This window comes from Gambusia affinis, linkage group LG13, assembly GCF_019740435.1.
Source record: "Gambusia affinis linkage group LG13, SWU_Gaff_1.0, whole genome shotgun sequence".
NCBI lineage: Eukaryota > Metazoa > Chordata > Actinopteri > Cyprinodontiformes > Poeciliidae > Gambusia > Gambusia affinis.
In genome coordinates, this window is record NC_057880.1 from 24,962,003 (window position 1) to 24,982,172 (window position 20,170).

The following is a 20,170-nucleotide window of genomic DNA, read 5'->3' on the forward strand; positions in this document are numbered from 1 at the left end:
ATAATCGATAGATAAATCAGAACGTAAAATAATTGTTAGTTGCAGCTTTAGTGCGGATTTAGTTTTATAGTTTCGTCTTTATGATTCACTTTTCTTAATCCAATCTAAATTGAGAGTAAATTTTTTTTTTCTGTGTGTGTCTTATTTTGTTTCTTGTTCTATCAAATAACAGCCAAAACTAAATTTGTAGATTTATTTCAGAAAGATTAAAGATTAAAGTGCTCAGGGTTTTTTGGTGACATTTATCCTTCTTACCAGTTGGTGGCGCTAATGGTCTATTATGATGATTGAACACGAAGAAGAAGAGGAACTATTCACTAAGACTAGCTGCATTTCCATTGACCAAAAAGATGCAGAATTTGACATTTTTAAAATAAATTTGCTTAATGAAAATACAGCAATTAAAAAAAAAAAAACTAATTTGTTTGATAAAAAGTTTTGGATCTTGGATGAGGTGGTTTTTTTAGCTGCATGTAATTTGGTTTATTTTACAAAACTGCAATGGAAACACTTTTTTCACATCACAAGAGTCTCATAATCAACAACTGGTTGTTACTACTGCCAGAAACGACAAAAATAGACAACAGGAAGTAGTTGAGGATGATGCTGCTGTTTTTAATGACTTGTCATCTTAGCAAATTTAATCTTTGTGATTTTTATTATGTTTCTTATTTATTGGAAAAAACCACAACAGACATAAGCAGAAAATGTACAAAGTTTTACACACATTTCTACTTTCACTTTACAATAATGCACCACTCCCAATAAAAACCAGAGGAGACAGAATGGAAGAAAGTATAAAGAGACAGTTTGCTTCAGTTAGTGGCTGAAAAGTTCAAAATGAACCAACAATGACGAATGACTTCAAAATATTTTCCTTTATTCAGGATGAAGAAGCACAAAAGGAGCTGGATTTACTCTACCCTTCAGTCAGAGTGTGAAAACGCTAAGGAACCATTCTGAAGTTATTTATATCTATATATCTATATAAAATATATAAAATATTCTGGGGGAAACGGTGGAGGTAAATATCTGTTTGATTCACTCTGTGAGTGTAACAATATATATTTTTAGTTTTCTTATTTTAACGGTTAATTCTCTTTTCTAATCATGAAAAAGTTCTTATCGATCAATTCTTTTCCTACATGTTATAATCTGAGTTTATTCATTTACATGCTGTGATTATGTATGTGATCTATCTTTTATTTTTTGTACGTTCTCCAGACTTTATACACATGGTGATGCATTAGCGCCGTTACACTGCAAAAACAATCTTACCAAGTATTTCTGGTCTAGTTTCTGGTGCAAATATCTTAGTTCACTTTAAATAAGACAAAACAAACTAACAAGTAACTTTTCAGCAAAATGAATAAACTTGTTTTAGCTCCTATATCCATATTTATAACATGGGAAAAATGCTTTATTATAAGTGAAATAATCTGTCAGTGGAACAGAACTGGGTTGCTAGGCGACGGGCTGGGCGTGGCTGCCGTTGCTAGGTAACGATTGTGAAAGAAGTGAAATAATCTGCCAGTGGAACTAGAACTTTTTCATCAATATTGAGGAATTATTGACGGAAAACAAAGTCCTATATCTCACTGAAAGGTTACTTGTTGGTTAGTTTTGTCTCATTTTAAGTGAACTAAGATATTTACACTAAAACTAGACAAAATACCTGGTATTAAATGTTGTGCTTTTGCAGTGCGAGGCTCTGCTGCGAAAGATCATTTCATGAATTCATCTTCATTTCCACCTGCGCTAAGAAACGGGTCATATTTCAAATTAAAACTTTTACCTGGAAACAAAACTGAACCTGAAAGATCCTTCTTCACTGTAAAAAGTCATTCGTAGCAGAATCTCAGCAGTTTTCCCAACAGCTTTCATTTTGTTGCACCAGATGAATCATTCAACTCTGCTTCTCACTTTGGAAAACTCACTGTAGCGTTACCAAACATTTTCTGATGGTTTTATTCAGAAGCAGTGAATGTTCTGCTGGATTGTGTGAGGGATTAGGCAGTGGGATTAGATTATCACACTAAATCAGGTATTCATTTAAAGATCAGAAGATTATTTGAAACAACAGTAGAGATGGTGGAACAGCTGAAATTGACTTTCTTTTAAGAGATGGAAAAGTTTGACAGTGTACATAAAACCACCATTATGGATGGAAATATAGAGATTCAGAAAACTCAAAAAGTGTTGGATTAATTTCAGACATTTTCTAGGAAAAATGTGGAAACTTTTTCCAAAGAAAACAATTTCCAAAAGTCAAAAATTTGCTAGAAAAATATGTGAAATTTTGATATTAATTTGAGATATTTTCAAGAAAAATATTGGACATTTTTCATTTCCAAAAGCTGAAAATTTGCAAGAAAAAAAACTTTAAACTTTTTAGATTTTCTTGAAAAAAACTTGGAAATTTCTAATTTTCAGACACCGAATGTTTTTGGAAAAAAATCTGAAAAACTTTGTGGGTTTCAAAGGTCAAAAATCTGCTCTAAACATCTCAGAAAGTTTAAATTTAGAAATGTCGGATCTCCAGAAGTTGAACATTTTATTGAAAATAAACAGAAATTCTGAGATAAAACTTGGAAGTTTCAAAAGTCTGAAATTTCCAGTTTTATCTCACCTGAAACTTTCGTTCTGAATCCGCACACCTGAGTTCACATGACTAACGTGAACTCTCCCATGTTCTCCAGCCGCTCAGAAACTGAAATGACTTCATGTTTGTGAGGGAGGCGGCGAGCGGCGGGAAAAATCCCCCAGGATCTGTGAGAAAATACATCTGTGAATCATCCGAACCCTCATTTACATATTTTCTCTTGAAGCAAAAGTAGACGTTTACGGAAAGTGATTAGGGAAACTGAAAAAAAGAAAACATTGACTTTATTCTCAGAATTCTGACTTTAATCTTCTGAAATTAAAGTCAGAATTCTAAAAGAATTCTGAGAGAAAAATCTGAATTTTGAGATTTAAACAATTCACAAAATAAAGTCAAAAGTTTGATTTAAAAAAGTAACCAAATTCTATAAATATTCAGAATTCTTAGAAAAAAATAAAAATTTTGAAAAAAAATTTAAAATAATTTTTTCGAGGCCCTAAACCTCTTCTGTGGAAGTCAGACTTTCTTCTTTTTACTGGGTTTTTTTGTAAATGTTTTATGTGAAGATGATTTTCTTTACACTACATTTTATGTATGAAGTTGAAATGATGCTGGTTGAAGGTCAGATAAACTGAAGTTTACAGGTAATGTAAAAAATATGTAACAAAAACATGAATATCAGGGTTTCTTTGTTGTGATAAAGAAAAGTAGTTGTATCTGTTGGTGTTTTGTTGTTTTTATTAATCTGAATGTGTTTGAGAGACCATTACTGTTTGATTGGTCATTCCTGGAAACTTTCTTTAGGTTAAACCTCAGACTGATTTTAATCCTGACATTTTGGCATCCCTCATTCATGACACAGATTATTATTATGAATCCTTTTGGTATTGAATTATGCAACTTCAGTGTAACTTGTGTTTATTTTAAGGCTTTTTATCCAGAGATGCCAGCATGTACGGAGAGCTTTGGGTCAAATGTGGGACACAAATCAGGACCATCGTAGATAAAATACGAAACAAAAAAAGGAAGAGCAAAAAAACTCAAAGTTTTACTTTATTCAGAGTAAAAGTCCAAATTTTGCCAGATGCAAAATCTCAAATTTTGAAATTAAACTCAGACATTTTCTAGAAAAAATATGGAGATTTCAGTTTGATAAGTCAAAAATGTGTCATAAGACTTTTTGAGCTGAGAAATTTCTGTAACTGTTGATGGAAATTTGCTCCTCTTTTTCTCGCTACAATGACCCAAGAGCGCCGTCATTCAAACATTCACATCCTTTTAAAGCTTCTTTTCTTTACATGCATCTTTGTGCTCTTTTTACCAGTTGAATGTACGTGAATGATTTAAATACTTTCTGGCTGAGATGAAGCTCAATGATTACTGGAATGTCATAGTAAATCTATAAATTTCTGATTGGAGGAATCGTTTTCCCACCTTGTTTGTTTTTTTCTGTTTTATTGCTGTTTATTAAAAAACCGTAACAAGTTTTGTAATATCCAGCATATAATTAAAGCGCACAGTAAAAATGTTTCATATTAAACCAAGTTGATCTTCATCCAAAGTCATCATGGAGTAACAAGTATGGTCGTGTCGTGCAGAATTCGCCTCTCTGAACATTGTGTGCCGGGGCAGCGGGGGGTTTGCTGCTGCGTTAGATTTGGGTCGGCCTCCCGCTGGTCTAGTCATGTTTCATCTGTTTTTCTCTAAAGAGGTGCTTCCCAAATCAGTGCAGGTGTTTGTTTAAATGGAAACTTCACCTTTCCTGCTGGTTTTATAAGCCTCCTGTAATCAAGCGCTTCGGTCGAGACAGCTGTGGTGTCTGCACATGCAGGGCCAGATGTTGCAAACGGGTTCAGGAGCTGCACCATTAAACATTTGGGTCTGGTTTTTTTCTCTGCTGCAGCACCAAATTTTCATCCAGCGGCCATAGTTGATTGATTGTTTGAGGTGCGTTTGTCACTCACCTGTTTCTGTCACAATTCACACTGGCTACCTGCAGAAATGCACATTATTATTCTTTTTGTCATATTTTGTGCGAATGCATTGTAACACTGTAAAACAATAAATTTGCTGACTCAACTGGACTCATTTAAAGGTGCAGCGTTATGTAAAATCCACTTTTTTAGCTCCACGATGCTAAAAAGGGAAACCAACATGAAGTATTTGAGTCTTACTAACAAAATTAATACAATTTTGAGAGTAAAGTTATAAAATTACAAGAATAGTTGTAATAATATGACTATACTTTTATTATTTTCAGGGTCTATGGTGCATTTATATATTTGACCCTATTGATTGAGGATGTAAACAATCGATTCACTTAACATTAATAGTTTATGTTAAAATTAGTTCCAATCAATGATTAAAGTCCGTTTAGACCTTGTTTTAGTGTTGCGGTTTGGCCGCCATCCAGCAGAGGGCGCCGCTGGTCATCATGAAGCGAAGAAAAACGAAGATGGCGGTGGCGCCCAAGCAGAACAGTTAAGAGAAATCAAACAGCCCAGTGTGGGGCACAACATGCGCTTTATGCGGTTCTGTTTAGAAACAATAAATCCTCAAAAAGCTCCTTAAGTTTCACCTTTATATCGCTTTATTCAGACGAGCTGCATGACGGAGTAGCGTTAGCATGCTATGGAAAGACGGTCTGCTCTCTTGACAAAAGAGAAAACTCGGACTTTTAAGAAAATGTCCACTTATTAATTGACCGTTAGTCGGTCGATAAGATCAGTCCATTTTTTATTAACTGACATCACTAATTATGTCTAATTATTATGTCCCTATGTGATTCAGAGAAAGTCCACATTGCAGTTTGTATAATCACCCCACCTTGAGAAAATAGTGCAAATAAAATAAAATATGACGGTAATCCTCAGAACGAGTGAATTCACGCTTTGAATTTAAAGTTAACCGCTCTGCTCAGCTTCGGACTATTTCTGGCTACACCTGCTGTTTGTTCAGGACTCACTTCAAATAATCCCAGTATCAGCCATGCTGTGACATTTCTCAGCCTCCATCAGCCGCTGTCTGAATAACTTGAATACCCTCCATCATTTATAAGCTGCACATCCACACATTCATTCCTGAGCTGAGCTCTGCTGAAGTTACACAACTTGCATGTGTTTTATCTCCAGCCAATGCAAGATGCAAGCGTATCAGAGTCTCTTGTTAATCTGGCTAATGCAGACCTGACAGGTTTAAGCTGTGATGACATAGGATGTGTCTAACAACCAATTCATGCAATATGTCAGGTTGCTTTGCAATGTAGCAGAACAAAACAGCTCTTTCATGACTGGTGTCCAAATGCTTTGCACAGTAAAATTTTCTCTGTAATCTTTATTGTGCCTGGTGCAGCTAAAGCCCTCAACCTACTGCTAGCATCAACATGCTAGTGACTCAATATGCTAATGATAGCCCTCATGCTAACAGACTTGCACATAAGATAAGATTTTAGCTCATTTATTGTTATGTTGTTGACACTACACATGCTACTGACAGCATTTAAGCTAACCATAGCATTTTGGCTAATTGTAGCTTATCCACTAATGTTAGCATACAGAATGGAGTGAGTCCATGTTTTCACTATTAAGATTCTGAAAAGTACATTTTTATTCAGCTCTTTTTACTTTGTATTAAACATTACAGTTGATCAATAAATTGAATTTAGTAATAAATCAATACATCACATGATAAATTAAAAATTAAAACGAACTCAATAACTTCGATTTGCATGATTTATGATTTTCCTATTTTCCCTCCTATCAGAAAACTGGATTAAAAAAGTTTTGAGTCTGTTGCTTTGGTGTCAACTAAACCTTTTTTTATTTAGTTTACAGCGACTTCAGAATTAATTTTATTTGATATTTATGTTTTATTTATTTTTGATATTTAAAATGTCTTCCGGTTTCAAGGTTAAATGTTAATTAGAATGTAAAGTTTATTGATCTGTTAGAAAATAGTTACAGTTTCAAGAAAAACAGTTGCAAAACAAAATATTTCTCATTAAAAGTTATACTGCAGCTTTAATAGAAACTCTAAACAGCAGAATTTTGTCAAACTTTTGCGCACATTTGCAATAGAAATTCAGCTCATGACCTTAGAAACACTAAATACAAACAAAGTGCAAGAAAGTCAAAGGTGTGGGAATACTTTAGCATCCAGAGTAAAAAGCTTCCATGTGCAAATGTTTCAGCTCAGCATTTTCTAATTTATTGCAATTTGACTAAAGAAAACGATGTTTTCACTCCCATTCATAAAGGTTATGCTTGGAGCGCTGCCACACATTACTCCAGGGGCTGTTTAGTCCTGGGAATTACTTTTGGATTTGTAAAAATGGGAACAAAGAGAGAGAGAGGGAAAGAGAAAGCTGCTCGGTATCAGCAGCCATCTACTGTCTGATTCTGTCACGCTCTGGTTAGTCGGCAGCTACGTGCCTCACTTTGAACGAGTACAGGATGTTCTAGCAGGCTGAGATAAAAAACAAAACCAAAAAAGGCAGAACAGGCAGAAACATCTTAGAAACGTTTTCCTTTCTGTTCCCGCCTGCAGTTCTTGGAAAGCATCGAACGCGACAGTTTTGTATCTAAATGTAGGTTTTTTCCATGTGGCTTGATGAAAACTCAAATGGAAACAAGCTGAATGGATTTATTTGGATTAAAAGTAGTAGACAGAACTGACCTACACTGCAAAAACACAAATCTTACTAAATATCTTTGTTGAGTTTCTAGAGCAAATATCTTAGTACAATTTAAAAAAGATTAAATTAACTTGCAAGTAACTTTTCAGCAAGAAATGGATGCTTGTTTTAAATAAATAATTCTATAATATTGATGGAAAAAATATTTCTGTTGGCAGATTATTTTACTTATAACACGGGAAAAATGTCTTAGTAAAATAATCATAAAGTCATTTTTCATCAATATTAAAGAATTATTTACTTAAAATAAGCTTCTGAGTCGTTCAGTATAGTTATCTTTCGAGTTACAAGTTGGTAAAATTAAATAACACGTTTCAAAAACCTTCAGAAGGTAAAGTTACAAATCAGGAAGCGCTGAGCCGTTGCCTAGCAACCACAGCAGAGCCCAGCCCATTACCTAGCAACCCAAACTGAGTTCCAGGACATTTGGCCGGCTGGTCTGACTCTTTTTGAATAAAAGCACAATTTCTGTATGGCGACATCTTTAAAAAACTCTAAAATGGTTTTATCTGAGGCTCACAAATGGCAACGTGTTAGCAGAGCTTTAGCTTAGCTTTACTTGTACCTTTGGTTTCTGATGAACTTTAAACAGAAAACATTTAAACTTGTTAACAAGCTAATTGTATCCCCAATATTTTATTTATGTGCAGCATGGGTCCAGAAAAAAGCAGCTTAGCAAACTGGCTGTGGATAAAATCATTTTATTTGGTTTTCTCTACACCTGTAAATATTTACATTTTGCAGTTACATTGAATTTACATGAATTTGACTGGCTTCTGCAGGAACCCGTAGATCTCTGTGTCAGCCTCTAAAGTGTAAATTACACTTTAGAGTAATTTACGCTTAATGTGTAAATTACATAATTTACACATTAAGCAAAACACAGTAAGACAACAGAGAATAAACCTTCATAGAGGCAAATAAGGTGGAGAACAAAGACATTCTTCATGTACGTTTGCACAGAATCAGATTCCTGTGCAAACGTACATGAAATGCCCAAAATGAGCCGAACTTTAGCAGGGAGGTGAAACATTTTCTATCATACAGTTTCTGCAGTTTAATGCCCTCCACGGCAAGAAACCCCAAAATCTCACAAAGTATTTCTGGTCTAGTTTCTAGTGCAAATATTTTAGTTCACTTGAAATAAAGCAAAACTAACTTACAAGTAACTTTTCAGAAAGAAATAAGAGCTTGTTTTGAGTCAATAATTCCTTGATATTGATTTTAAAAAGTACTTGTTTCTGCTGACAGATAATTTCACTTCACAGTCGTTACCTAGCAACACTAGCCAAGCCAAGCTCGTTGCCTAGCAACCCAGTTCTAGTTCCACTGGCAGATTATTACACTTATAATGTTTTGTCAAGTGAAATAGTTAAAGAATTATTGGCTTAAAACATTCTCCTGTAGTTTTGTTTTGTCTGATTTCAAGTTTTTTTACACTAGAAACTAGACCAAAAATACTTGGTAAGACTTTGTGTTTTTGCAGTGTAATAATGAGATCTTGTCTCCATATGCTGCTACACACTGTCAGCCAGCTGGCTGAAAGAAACATACTTCACATTTCACTCTAATCCCTCTCCTGCTTTATAGCAGCAGAAAGATTGATTGTTGTTTTTCTTTTTTAAACAAAATTAATCTCAACATTTCTGCTGTAAAAACCATAAAACATTTAGTATTTGTCGAGGTTGTGAGTAGGTGAGAATTTATAATCCTGCACTGCAAAAACAAAAAATATTACCAAGGGTTTTTTTTTAGCTAGTTTTAGAATAAGAAGTTTTATTTAAATAGCGCTTTTTCAGCAACAAGGCAGTTCCAAGTGCTTTCAAGTGAAAATATTTTAAAAGTAACTTAAAAGTAACTTTTCAGCAAGATCTAAGAGCTTGTCTTAAGTAAATAAATCCTAAATTTTGGTGAAAAACTAAAGGTTCCACATATTTCATAATCAACTCACTCTGTGCCGTTACCTAGCAACGCCAGCCACCTCAGCCGTCGCCTAGCAACCCAGCTCTAGTTCCACTGGCAGTTTATTTCACTTATAACATGGTAAAAATGTTTTGGTATAAGTGAAATAATCTGCCAATAAAATTAGTAATTTTTCTTCAATATTAGGAAATTATTAACTTTAAACAAACTCCTCTAAATCTTGCTAAAAATTTATTTTTAAGTTACTTTTGCCCCCTTTTTTTCAGTGTGCTAATATATTTACATCAGAAACTTACCAAAAACCCTTGGTGGTATCTTCTGTTTTTGCAGTGCGTGTCTGTAACGTCCTTTACATTTTCCTGACTGACTGAGTATCCAGCTAAGTTACACTGCTTTAATATCCGTTTACATGTGAAACTCACCGTCTCTTTACAACAAAATCTGTAAAAGTGAAAGAATATATTAGATTAAATAGTATTTTCGTCTTTCTCTTCCTGAGTAATACACCGGCATATATATTAATTTACACGTTGCTACTGAACATTTAGTGCTAGCAGAGCTGAAGCTAGGAGTTTATGTAGCTGCAGCTTGTTTCTGTCGTCATGAGGATCCGAAACACAGTTTGTTCATCACAGTTATCAAGATACACGATTAGAAACATTTGGATCGTTAATGAAGCAGATAAAGTGTCTTTTTTCCAGGTAGCAAAGCAACAATAAAAGTGTGCAGTTTTTTTCCACCTGGCAGGGATAAATTATGCAGCAGCTTAGTCTTGTTTAGGATCAGAGCTTCACTGTTAGCGTTTTGTTTTTCCAGACTGTTTTCTGGTTCTGATTGCAGATCGCTGCGGCTGACTAATGTTGAGAACAGATGTGCCATCGCTTTCTGTCTGCAGAAACACCCAGAGCGAAATTCAGATGCAGACGCATTTATCAGCACCTCTGGTTGAAGAGTCTTAAAGTAAAACTGTTATTGCAGCCGCTAAAAGATTTAGAAAAATCCCTCCTTTACTTGACTACAGCTCTCCCACATCAACCAAATCAGCTTTTTAATAAAATCAAAACAATCAGTAAATGAAGGTGTTTTTTAAGTTTACGTATTTTTTAGGTGGATTAGTGTTTGTAAAGCCTGGGCTGCAATTAATGATTATTTTAGTAAGTGATTAATCGATTATTCTGATGATTAATCGATTAATTAGATAAAAAAGTATTGGCATATTTTTCATTTAATTTTAGAAAAACATTAATAATGGACATAATCAAATAATTAAATTCAACATTTTATTCCTTTACTATCTGACCAAAGTGAAGCTAAAACAGAAAAATATGTTTTTTTTTTCTAAAATGCCAAATGTAAGCACCATTGTTAAGTGCAGAGGAGGAACTGTCATGCTGTGGGCCTCTTTTCCTTTCAAACACCCTGGACACCTTGTTAAGAGTTCATGCAGGATTTCCACAACGTCAGGGGATTTTAAATAAAAAGAATCGGACGATGATCTGTTGAGAAAAACAGGTAAAAGTCTGGATTTTTCTACACTTTCAAGTCCGATGGTGTTAATATTTCAAATATTTTGAGGCTGTTTACATATATTTACCAGAGGTGTCAATAAATATGTCTGCTTCCATATATCTACTGCTTATTTAGGCACAAACCCAATTTCTGCTCTCACTGATTCTTCATTTTCTGAGTCCTCAGACCAGGAGCTGCAACCGCTCAGAACTGCCAAAAACGAAAAATCATTTAGAGTCGCAAATGAAAAAAACAACAATTAAGAAATTTAGACAAATATCTACTGTAGGAAACTTATCCTCAGTTTAAATAACCACTAATTTATTTATATTTTTATAATTTAAAATGAAGCTGATGGATATACTTTTTTATACGATGGAAAATGCCATTAAATTTTTAAAAACAGACCTAATCTGGAAATTTTAGTGTCGTTCTGTTTGAAATCCAGAAGCTAACATCCATACACTGCAAAAACACACAATGTTACAACGAGTTTTGGTCTAATTTCCAGAACAGATATCTTAAAAGTGAAAAAATCTGCCAGTAATTTTAATTTAAAGCAAACTTTTATATTTTACTGAAAAGTTACTCTGAAGTTGGTTTTGTTTTATTTCAAGCGTACTAAAATATTTGCACTTAAAAGGAGACAAACACTCTTGGTAAGATTTTGTGTTCTTGCAGTGTAGCTTCTAGCTATGGCTACTATAGCTAGCTAAGCTATAGCTAGCTTCAGCTCATTTCTTTTCTCCATTTTTGCAGGAATAAAATGGAAATCTATTAAAAATTCAGCATTTGTTTTTGTATTTATGCTAAAACGATTGTTTTTAATTTTTGGCTAAAGTTTTCAGGTCCGATGACTCATTTGCTGTGGCCTTTAATCTTTAATCTTTTGCCTGTAATTCTGCTGATTGTTCGTTTGCGACTGCCTGAGCGACACCAGCGTCCAGCAGAGTCATGTCTTCCCGCAGAGACACGGCGATGGCGTAGTCGTGCGGTTTCAGAGTCAGGCCGTACTTGTAGTCCAGGGTTAGCGTCTTCGCCGGGTTGGCGGCGATGCGGCACTGGTGCGCCAGCAGCGCCGTGAACAGGAACAGCTGCATCTTGGACAGCTGCTCGCCGATGCACCGCCGCCGGCCCAACGAGAAGATGAGCACGTTGGCGGCCAGGTCTTTGTTCAGCGCCCCCTGGGGGTCCAGGAAGCGCTCGGGGTCAAAGGTCCCCGGGTTGGACCACGTGGCCGGGTCGTGGTTGATGGACCACTGGTTTATGAAGATGACGGTGTTCTTTGGAATGGTGTAGCCCATGATGGAGGTGTCTGTGATGGTCGAGTGGGGGATGGTGAGCGGGATGAAGCTGGTGAAGCGCATCACCTCGTAGAGGAAGGCCATGACGTACGGCAGCTCGGCCTGGTCCTCCATGGACGGCAGACGACTCCGGTCCACAACTCTGTCCACCTCCAGCTGAAGACGCGTTTGGATCTCAGGATACCTGAAGGAGAGACATCAGCATGTAACTTTTACAAAAAAATATATGCTTTTTACATATTTGTTAGCACTGCACCGCTCCAGACTAAAAACAACCAATCAGAGCCAGGAGGCGGGGCTTAGAGCTGTCAATCATCCAATGCTACTTAGCATTCACAAGTTAGCATTCATAAGACTAACAAGCCTTGTGAATGCTAGTTACCATTCACATTGCTAACTACTGTTAGTTAGCCTTGAAATAGTATGAAACAGTATGTTCCAAGGAATGCATCGTTGGAAATGTTGGAGGAATGCACCACTCTTGTCCAAAAACAACCAATCAGAGCCAGGAGGCGGGGCTTGGTGCTGTCAGTCAAACTTATAAATGCGCTGCTAAACCTTCTAATGATGGAGAAACAAATTACCATCATAGGGAAACTGTTTACCTGCTTTCTTTGGCTAATTAGCGTGCTATGACATGAGGAAGAAGCTGTGGTAGCAGTAAAGGAGTGAGGTGATTGACAGCGCTAAGACCCGCCTCCTTTCTCTGATTCGTTGTTTCTAGTTAGAAAACAATTGAAGCTCCTCTGCCTCCTCCCATTTCTCTCATATCAAATATGTGATAAATATTTTTTATAAAAGTTTCATACTGCAGCTTTAACCTGTTTTTCTAAAAACCGATGACATAAAGGGGCCAGCAGTCACTGCAAACAGCTGACTGTTCACTTCCACCAGTGTTCAGTTTCACTCCTTACATAACACATGCAACAACACTTCTTTTAACATGGAGCTGGGAGCAGTGTGAGCTAATCAGCTGCTGTTCCCCTCAAAGTGAAAACAAAAAGACTGAAAAATAAAAAGATGAGGAGAAGTCTCTTAAAATGTGGCTAAAGTTTATAAAATCAGGCCTGACTTGACCTGCACTGACCTTCATCTAAAACACCTGGAATTAAACTTCCTTAGTTTTGCACCAAGTGGCGCAAAAAGTGAGTATGCACTAAATGTGACGCATAGGGGCGCTGCGCTACAGGGGGCGCCAGAAAAAAAAAGGCGATTTGATTCGTGCTGAGGGTAAATATAGAGAGACAGAAAAGAAAAAACAGAGGAGGAAACAGGGAGAGAGATGTCATTGGGATGAAAATAGACAGTAATTAATTTCAGTCTATCAAGAGGAAGCTTGTAAATATTCAGAATAGTTTAAGTTTGACAGGATCGTTATAGTTACAGGTTTATGGTGCTAAAATGTGTCACACACCTCAGAGAAGGAAATAACTCTGAGGTGTTAAATATATGATTAAATCAACAAACAGAGTCGGACTTTTTAGTGTTTTTTAAATTCGGACTAAATATCTTTAAGATGCCGAGTTTAAAACACCTAAAAACTTAAAATCAGGGCTTGACAAAAGGATAAACTTTCAGATTTATTCTTCTTTATTTATTTTTTAAACACCTGTTTCCTAAGTCATGGAAATTGAAGCAGGTTTGTTCTGACATTTAAACAAAACAGAAACTTTTTATCAGATAATCCTTAATGTTCATGTTTCACAAGAATCTAGAAAATCAGATTCTTGAAATAAAAACTGGTTTTAAAGCCAATCTGGACTTCCAGATTTGTTTGTTTCAGCTAAACTATCCAGTATATGAAGGTTTCTTACTTGACCAGTATGAGGATGATCCACTGTAAAGCCGTGGACAGCGTGTCCTGGCTGGCTCCAAAAATGTCCCCTATGGTGGGAGTCACGAAGTCCGTCCCAGCGGAGAGTCCAGCGGACTCCGTGTTTCGTTCCAGGGCCACGATGAAAGCGTCCGTCATGTCCCGGATGGCGCTCGACTCGATGGACTTCCTGTGCTCCATGACTTTATCCCGGATGAACTCCCCAAAGTCCCGGTTGAGGTTCTTGAAGTCCTCGAAGATGGTTTTGATTGGGTTGGGGAAGTACTGGAGCCACGGCATCACGTCCACGATGCTCCCGGCTCCCACGGTCTTGGTGAACTTGTCGTTCCTGCCCACCACCTCCCGGAACTCCGCATCCTCGTAGGTGTACCTCCTCCCGAAGCAGACGGCGCTCATCACGTTGGCCGTGGACACCACCAGGTCGGTGCCGGGCTGGAAGTACCGCTCCGCCCGCGTCTTCTCCACGAACCGCTGCAGAAGCTCCCTGAACTCGGCCAGGACGTGCTGCTCGAAGGTCCGCTTGGTCTGCGGGTTCCCGGTGGAGAACATGCGGACGGTGGACTGCGCCACTTTGCGGTGCGTCTTCCACCAGTCCGTGACGGTACCGAACGCCATGCTCCGGCCGTCGGAGATGAACCGGAAGGAGGCGAAGTCCGGCCTCCCGGCGAAGTCCAAACCCTGCTTGATGAGCGCCGGTCGGATGGCGTCGCCGTTCAGAACCACCACGGTTCGGCTGCCCAGCTGCATCTGGAACACGTTGCCGTACTTCCTCGCCATGCGGGTGCAGTACAGGTGCGGCGTGTTGCCGAGTTGCGCGGCGTTCCCGATAACGGGCCAGGCGAAGGGCCCCGGCAGGCCCGGAGCGGCCCCGCGGCGCCGGAGCCACAGCCTCACGGAGAGCAGCAGAACCAGGCAGGCCGCCAGCAGCGCGCCGGGAGTGAAACAGTTAACTGTGGGGAAACTCTGCAGAGACTCTTCCATCACGACGAAGAATATTATCATTACTATTATTAATAATAATAAGAAGAAGAATAAGAATAAGAAGGAGAAGAATAAGAATAATAATAGATTTTATGGAGGTAATTCAGGTCGTTTTTATCTTTTGGTGAATTACCTTAAAAGCAACAAAAATCTGATGATTCCTCCACATTTCAGCTGCGGAGGTTTTGCTGCCGCAGACTTCCCGCTGCGTGTTTTCTGTCCGCAGAGCGCCGCAGCGGGTCTTTTATCTGCGGGCGGCTGCAGCATCACGGCCCGTCGGCGGCTCCGGTGCAGTGGGCAGGTTTGATGTGAAGGGGGTGGGGGGGCCACCGTCCTCCGCTTCTCCTCCCACCATCACCTCCTCCAGCGAAACCTGTCAGCATCATCATCATCATCATCATCATCATCATCATCATTAATGGTTGTTGTTGATGAATGTTGCATTTATTTCTTATTATAAACCTTTTGCAGAACAGAATCTGACTGAATATTCAAAGCAAAGCAGAAAAATTTAACCACTAAAAAGATTTACAGACTTTAAAACATTTAGTCACAGCATTTAGTGTTTTATTATGTAAAAGTAACACATTTAGATTAATTAAGTCAGTCATAAATGGATTATTTATTTATTTTTTAAAAGTATTTTTATTATTATCAAGTTGGACGAAAAGTTTAGCATCAGTGTTACAAATAATATAAGAGATCAATTTTAATATTGCAGAATTTATTGTTTTTTTTTCTTAGAATAATGCATTTAAATGAATTAAAATAAATCACGACTAGAGCATTATTATTATTATTATTATTGTTATTATTATTATTATTATTATTATTATTATTATTATTATTATTATTATTATTATTATTATTATCCTGATGACGTATTTTCAGCATGATAAATTATAGAACTTGAACAAAATCAGATTTTATTTTTTTATTTTGTCACATGTCATGTTGCTGGTTTTATTTAATTACTAGTTTGTTTAAGAGAAATCATAACCCTGTGACTCTGCAGCCGGAAGGGAAACGTGAAGCCGACATCCTGCAGGTTCAGCAGAGTTCATTCTGTCTCATCTCGGTCCGAACAGAAACATTTTAAATGCTACGTTTTTACTTCTCATTTCAAATTAAAAGCTCTTCAGATGCGCAGCGAGGCATTAAAACATCAACAAACTGAAAATGTTTACGTCCTTGACTCTAAACGTCAGCTTCAGTCTGGATTGTTTCGGTTTTAAAATCCACATTTCGGCAAGGAAACTTTATTTATACAGCACCTTTCAGTGAAAGACAATTCAAAGTGTTTGTACTAGAAAGTTAAAAACAACATACGAGAAGAAGATAGTAATTAAAAAAAACTAAGATTTAAGTCTGGGTGACAAATAAGGAAGCCGTGAGATCCAAAAAGGATTTAGCAGCGTTAGTAAATTTGAGACAGAGCTGGTTCTTAAATCCTTTCATACCTCCGGATTAAATCCCCGCCAGGCTGCGTTTTCCTGCGGAGCCGCAAGGAGGAGGCGAACCCGCAGATTTCCTCATCAACATGCGGTACCGGGCGGGAACGTTACAGTAACCCCGATCCAACTGGAGGATTAATAAACAAAACATGAAATGTGTGTTTTATCCTCAAACATTTGATTCAGATAACAGATCAAATTTACAGCAGTAGATTAAATTAAAACCTGCTGCTAATCACAGAAATCTACTCTGAAAGTGTTTTTATTATTATTATTATTATTATTATTATTATTATTATTATTATTATTATTATTATTATTATTATTATTATTATTATTATTTGACTTCATCTTGATCCTCTGAATGTTTTTCTGCAGGAATGATGTTTATTTCTGCTCTGGTTGGATGTTTTCTGCTTCAGCACCGCGGACAGCGGCTCAGACCGACTCAACATGTTTGACCCTCAGAAAAAACTTTCTTTTTCACCAATCCTAATTTTAAAAAACTCAATGAAACGAGCATAAAGCCGCATTAACATAAAAGAGCATAAATATAGAGATTTATCCCGTCGTTACGGTCGTAATATCTTTTTTTCAAACTATATTCTACTAGGAGATTTTAAAAAATATATTTTTGAATGAACATAAGACAAACTTTTTACTCTTATTAACATTAATCTTTTTAATTTCCCCAATAGGCGAACATTAACTCTATGAAGACAGTCTTGAATTTATTGATCTAATTAAATAAAAATGTTTTTTTTAAAGTTACTATAACATAAATAAGTTTTTTTTTAATCCACGGCGGTGAGTGAAAAGGACGACGGGAGAAATTTGGCCTTTTGTCTATTTTTGTTTTTAGCTAATCAACACTAAGCGACACATTTTAGGCTTTTTATTTTTATTTTTAAAATATATTTAATACAAAATGAACTCACTGCGTAAAGACCCTCAGGCTCGACGTCACTCTGATGACGTCACTCCGACCCATCACAGTTTCCGCTGTTGATCCGTGGCTTGGAGACAAACCCGTGGAAATGGTTCCCGACTCTCCACGCGTGGAAATATTTAACATTTAATCTCCTGCTGGGCGAATCATTGTGGGAGAAAAGTGAGGCGGGGATCGTCATACTTCTGTTTACCGTTTTATTTCTCACCTAATAAACCAGACAAACATTTTCAGGCGTTTCATGTTAAACATAAATATTATTTATTTCAGCAGCTCAAGTCAAAATGTCATAGAATCACGGAGCAGCTTACAGTCATCAGCATGTAGAAAACAGGAAAATAAATGTATTTTTAATGAAGAAATGTTCTGTTAGTTGGCACTCTGCACAAGGAAAGTTTAGTGGAAGGAGAATCTCTGAAGAAAACCAATTGAAAGGTTTGGGAAACAGTAAATGTTTGGTTGAGGTTCAGTTTGATGTTTCCATATTTAGGAAGAATCATAGAAATAAATGTTTGCGTATTTAATCTGTTAAATTAAGGACTTTCCCTTTTTCAATTGGCTGTCATCGTCAAAATATGTTTTTATTATTTTTGATTAAAAAGTTAAATGTTGCCAGCGGGACTCAAAAAGCAATAAAACATTTCATTTCACTTCATATTTCCTGATTTCTTGGAATATATCAAATTTACACTCCATTAAGGACTTCAAATATATGGATTTTAGAAAAAAATAACTTCCTTAACTTTCATCTTTTTCTTTAACTTTTAGGATTGGCGACCCCACGGGGTGGTCAACGGGGGGCCATGGCCCCATCTTGAAAAACAGACAGATAGATAATACTGTATTGATGGCCAAAGGGGAATTTTTTCACACAATAAAAATCAAAATAAAAAAACAATAAAAAGTCATCTTCTTCAATAAAGACATAAATGAGTTAATTAATTTGCAAAAATAAAAATATTTATTTATATATTTATTGGTTTATTTATTTTATTACCTTAAAATAAATGTCCCTTTTATTGCAGTTGCATAATCTTGCAATTATTTCATTCATTTATTTATGCTTTGTTCATGTCTGTGGTGGGAAATTATTTTCACTTCTGACAGTTTCTGCTCATTAAATCAGTTAAACACAATAATATTCAGCCATATTCCAATACATAAAACACATGAAATAGATCAATTCCACACTGACTGGTATTTCGCGTCTGTACATTTATAAAGTTTTCAAAGGGGATTCACCAATAACAATATGTAAGGTAAGGTCATTTAAGCTCATTTCAGCAACAAAGCAATTCAAAGTGCTTTATATGAATTAAAAAGAATTAACATGAAAACAGGAAAAAATCATATAAATAAATAAACCATTGCGCCCCCTTTTGATGGCGCCCATTTTCGGGAGGTCTCAAATCCTGGCATTACCATCAATTAGTTATTGCTGCAGTTCCCCTCCTGCACTAATCGCTACGTAAACTCTGCGTGGCTCTTGAAAAGCGCCCCAAATCCGCTCATTTGCCGGTGTTCGGAGGCAGAGCGGTTCGGTAATCCTGTCCGGGTTCGCAGCGCAGTGACCTCCAGCTGCAGCGGACGCCGTGACCCCGCCGGGCTCCCTCCCTCCCTCTCTCTCTCCCTCCCGCCGTGACTCATCGCGTGTGAGCGATGGAGGAGCGCAGGAAGGCGTGTTGCAACCGACAGCTTGCAGTCACGCTAATAAAAGAAAAAAAGAAAAGAAACAGCGCAGAGTTGGACTGCGGAAATTCCAGCCTGATGTGATTTCATCATTTCTCTCATTCACTGCATATTTTCACTATCAGGAAGTGACATCATCTGCAAACATTAGGCTGATTTATGAATGTTATTAGCGAAATGTTTCACAGGACGACATTATTTTAGTGAAACCTGAGGTAATAATCTGTGGTTGCGAAGCTGTCACGCACACTACTTCCGCTTAAAAACACGCAAAACCCGCTTGAACCATGGCGGTGGTTTCTGAAAGCTTTAACACCAGAGAAAGGTTCAAGTCCAAGTGTTTCCTGGCATTTTCTCACTAAAACCAGAGAACAGCTGATCCAACTTAAACATGTTGTCTTAATTTATCAAAAGGAATCAAATGAAGTTTATCCAAGTTAATTAAATTGTCAAAATAATGTAAGTTGGATCACCTGTTCTCTTCAAGTGTTTTCTCCTTCTTAATGATGAATAATCTTTAAATGAATTAATCTTTTATTGCAGTTGAATAATCCTGTAATTATGTAAGTCCTGTTTATCTCTGCTCCTCTTTAAAATGGCAGCAGCAGGAAGTTATTTACACTTCTGACTGTTTCTGCTCATTAAATCAGTCATAAACAATAATACGCAGCTTAATGTTTTCAAGCCTTTATTTCTGTGAATTATGAGTTTTCTGCTTACAACCAACAAAAACACAACATTTAATACTAAATACTACATGTAATCAATAAAAAGTTACAAAAGTTTAATAATGTGATTATAGTAAGGTATATAAGGTATATAAGGTATACCTTATAAGGTAGTAAGGTATATAATTTTAAAATTACAAAAACTTAAAAAAAACCCAACCAAACAAAAAAAAAACTGTACACTTTTTTTTTAATGAACTACCTTTCTATTATTCAGAGTGTAAAAAACTGATGGTTCTCCTGTACATCAAATCCATTTGATCCTGGGAAGGATTCACCAGAGTGAAAAAACAACACAAATCATCTAATATCTTTAATCTAACTATAACTGTACTGTTATTAGAGTGCTGCTCAAAATGTTATTAGCTTTTGTGGCTAACTGTATTTAGCATGGCAGCAGTTTAGCTAACCTTCAGCTGAAGCAATTAAAATGTCTGTGATACAGGGCTGTCATTAATCGACCATTTAAATAACTCAACTAGTTTGCTGAAATCTAATTATTCA

At 36.7% G+C, this 20,170-nt stretch overlaps 2 protein-coding genes across 5 annotated transcripts in view; one reads left to right on the plus strand and one right to left on the minus strand.

Annotated features, from left to right (window-relative positions):
- Positions 1–4,681, plus strand: part of LOC122842250 (regulator of microtubule dynamics protein 2) — a 34,548-nt gene extending 29,867 nt beyond the window's left edge. The window contains exon 12 of the mRNA XM_044135951.1: positions 888–4,681. Coding sequence (XP_043991886.1) covers positions 888–941 — 54 coding nt within the window. The 3' untranslated portion in view covers positions 942–4,681. The remainder of the gene's footprint in view (positions 1–887) is intronic.
- A 3,299-nt stretch (positions 4,682–7,980) lies between these two features.
- On the minus strand, positions 7,981–17,395 carry LOC122842251 (cytochrome P450 1B1). Of its 4 annotated transcripts, none has more exons than XM_044135955.1 (5): positions 17,239–17,395; positions 16,307–16,427; positions 14,980–15,219; positions 13,846–14,828; positions 7,981–12,215 (listed from the first exon to the last, which is right to left on the minus strand). In XM_044135955.1, the coding sequence occupies exons 3-5, from the start codon at positions 15,013–15,015 to the stop codon at positions 11,609–11,611; spliced, it is 1,626 nt and encodes a 541-aa protein (XP_043991890.1). In that variant the 5' UTR covers positions 15,016–15,219; positions 16,307–16,427; positions 17,239–17,395; the 3' UTR covers positions 7,981–11,608. The 4 variants fall into 4 exon arrangements, with proteins under 4 accessions (XP_043991890.1, XP_043991891.1, XP_043991888.1 ...); XM_044135956.1 differs by having other exon boundaries at positions 13,846–14,839; XM_044135953.1 differs by having other exon boundaries at positions 13,846–14,869.
- Positions 17,396–20,170: the final 2,775 nt, after the last annotated feature.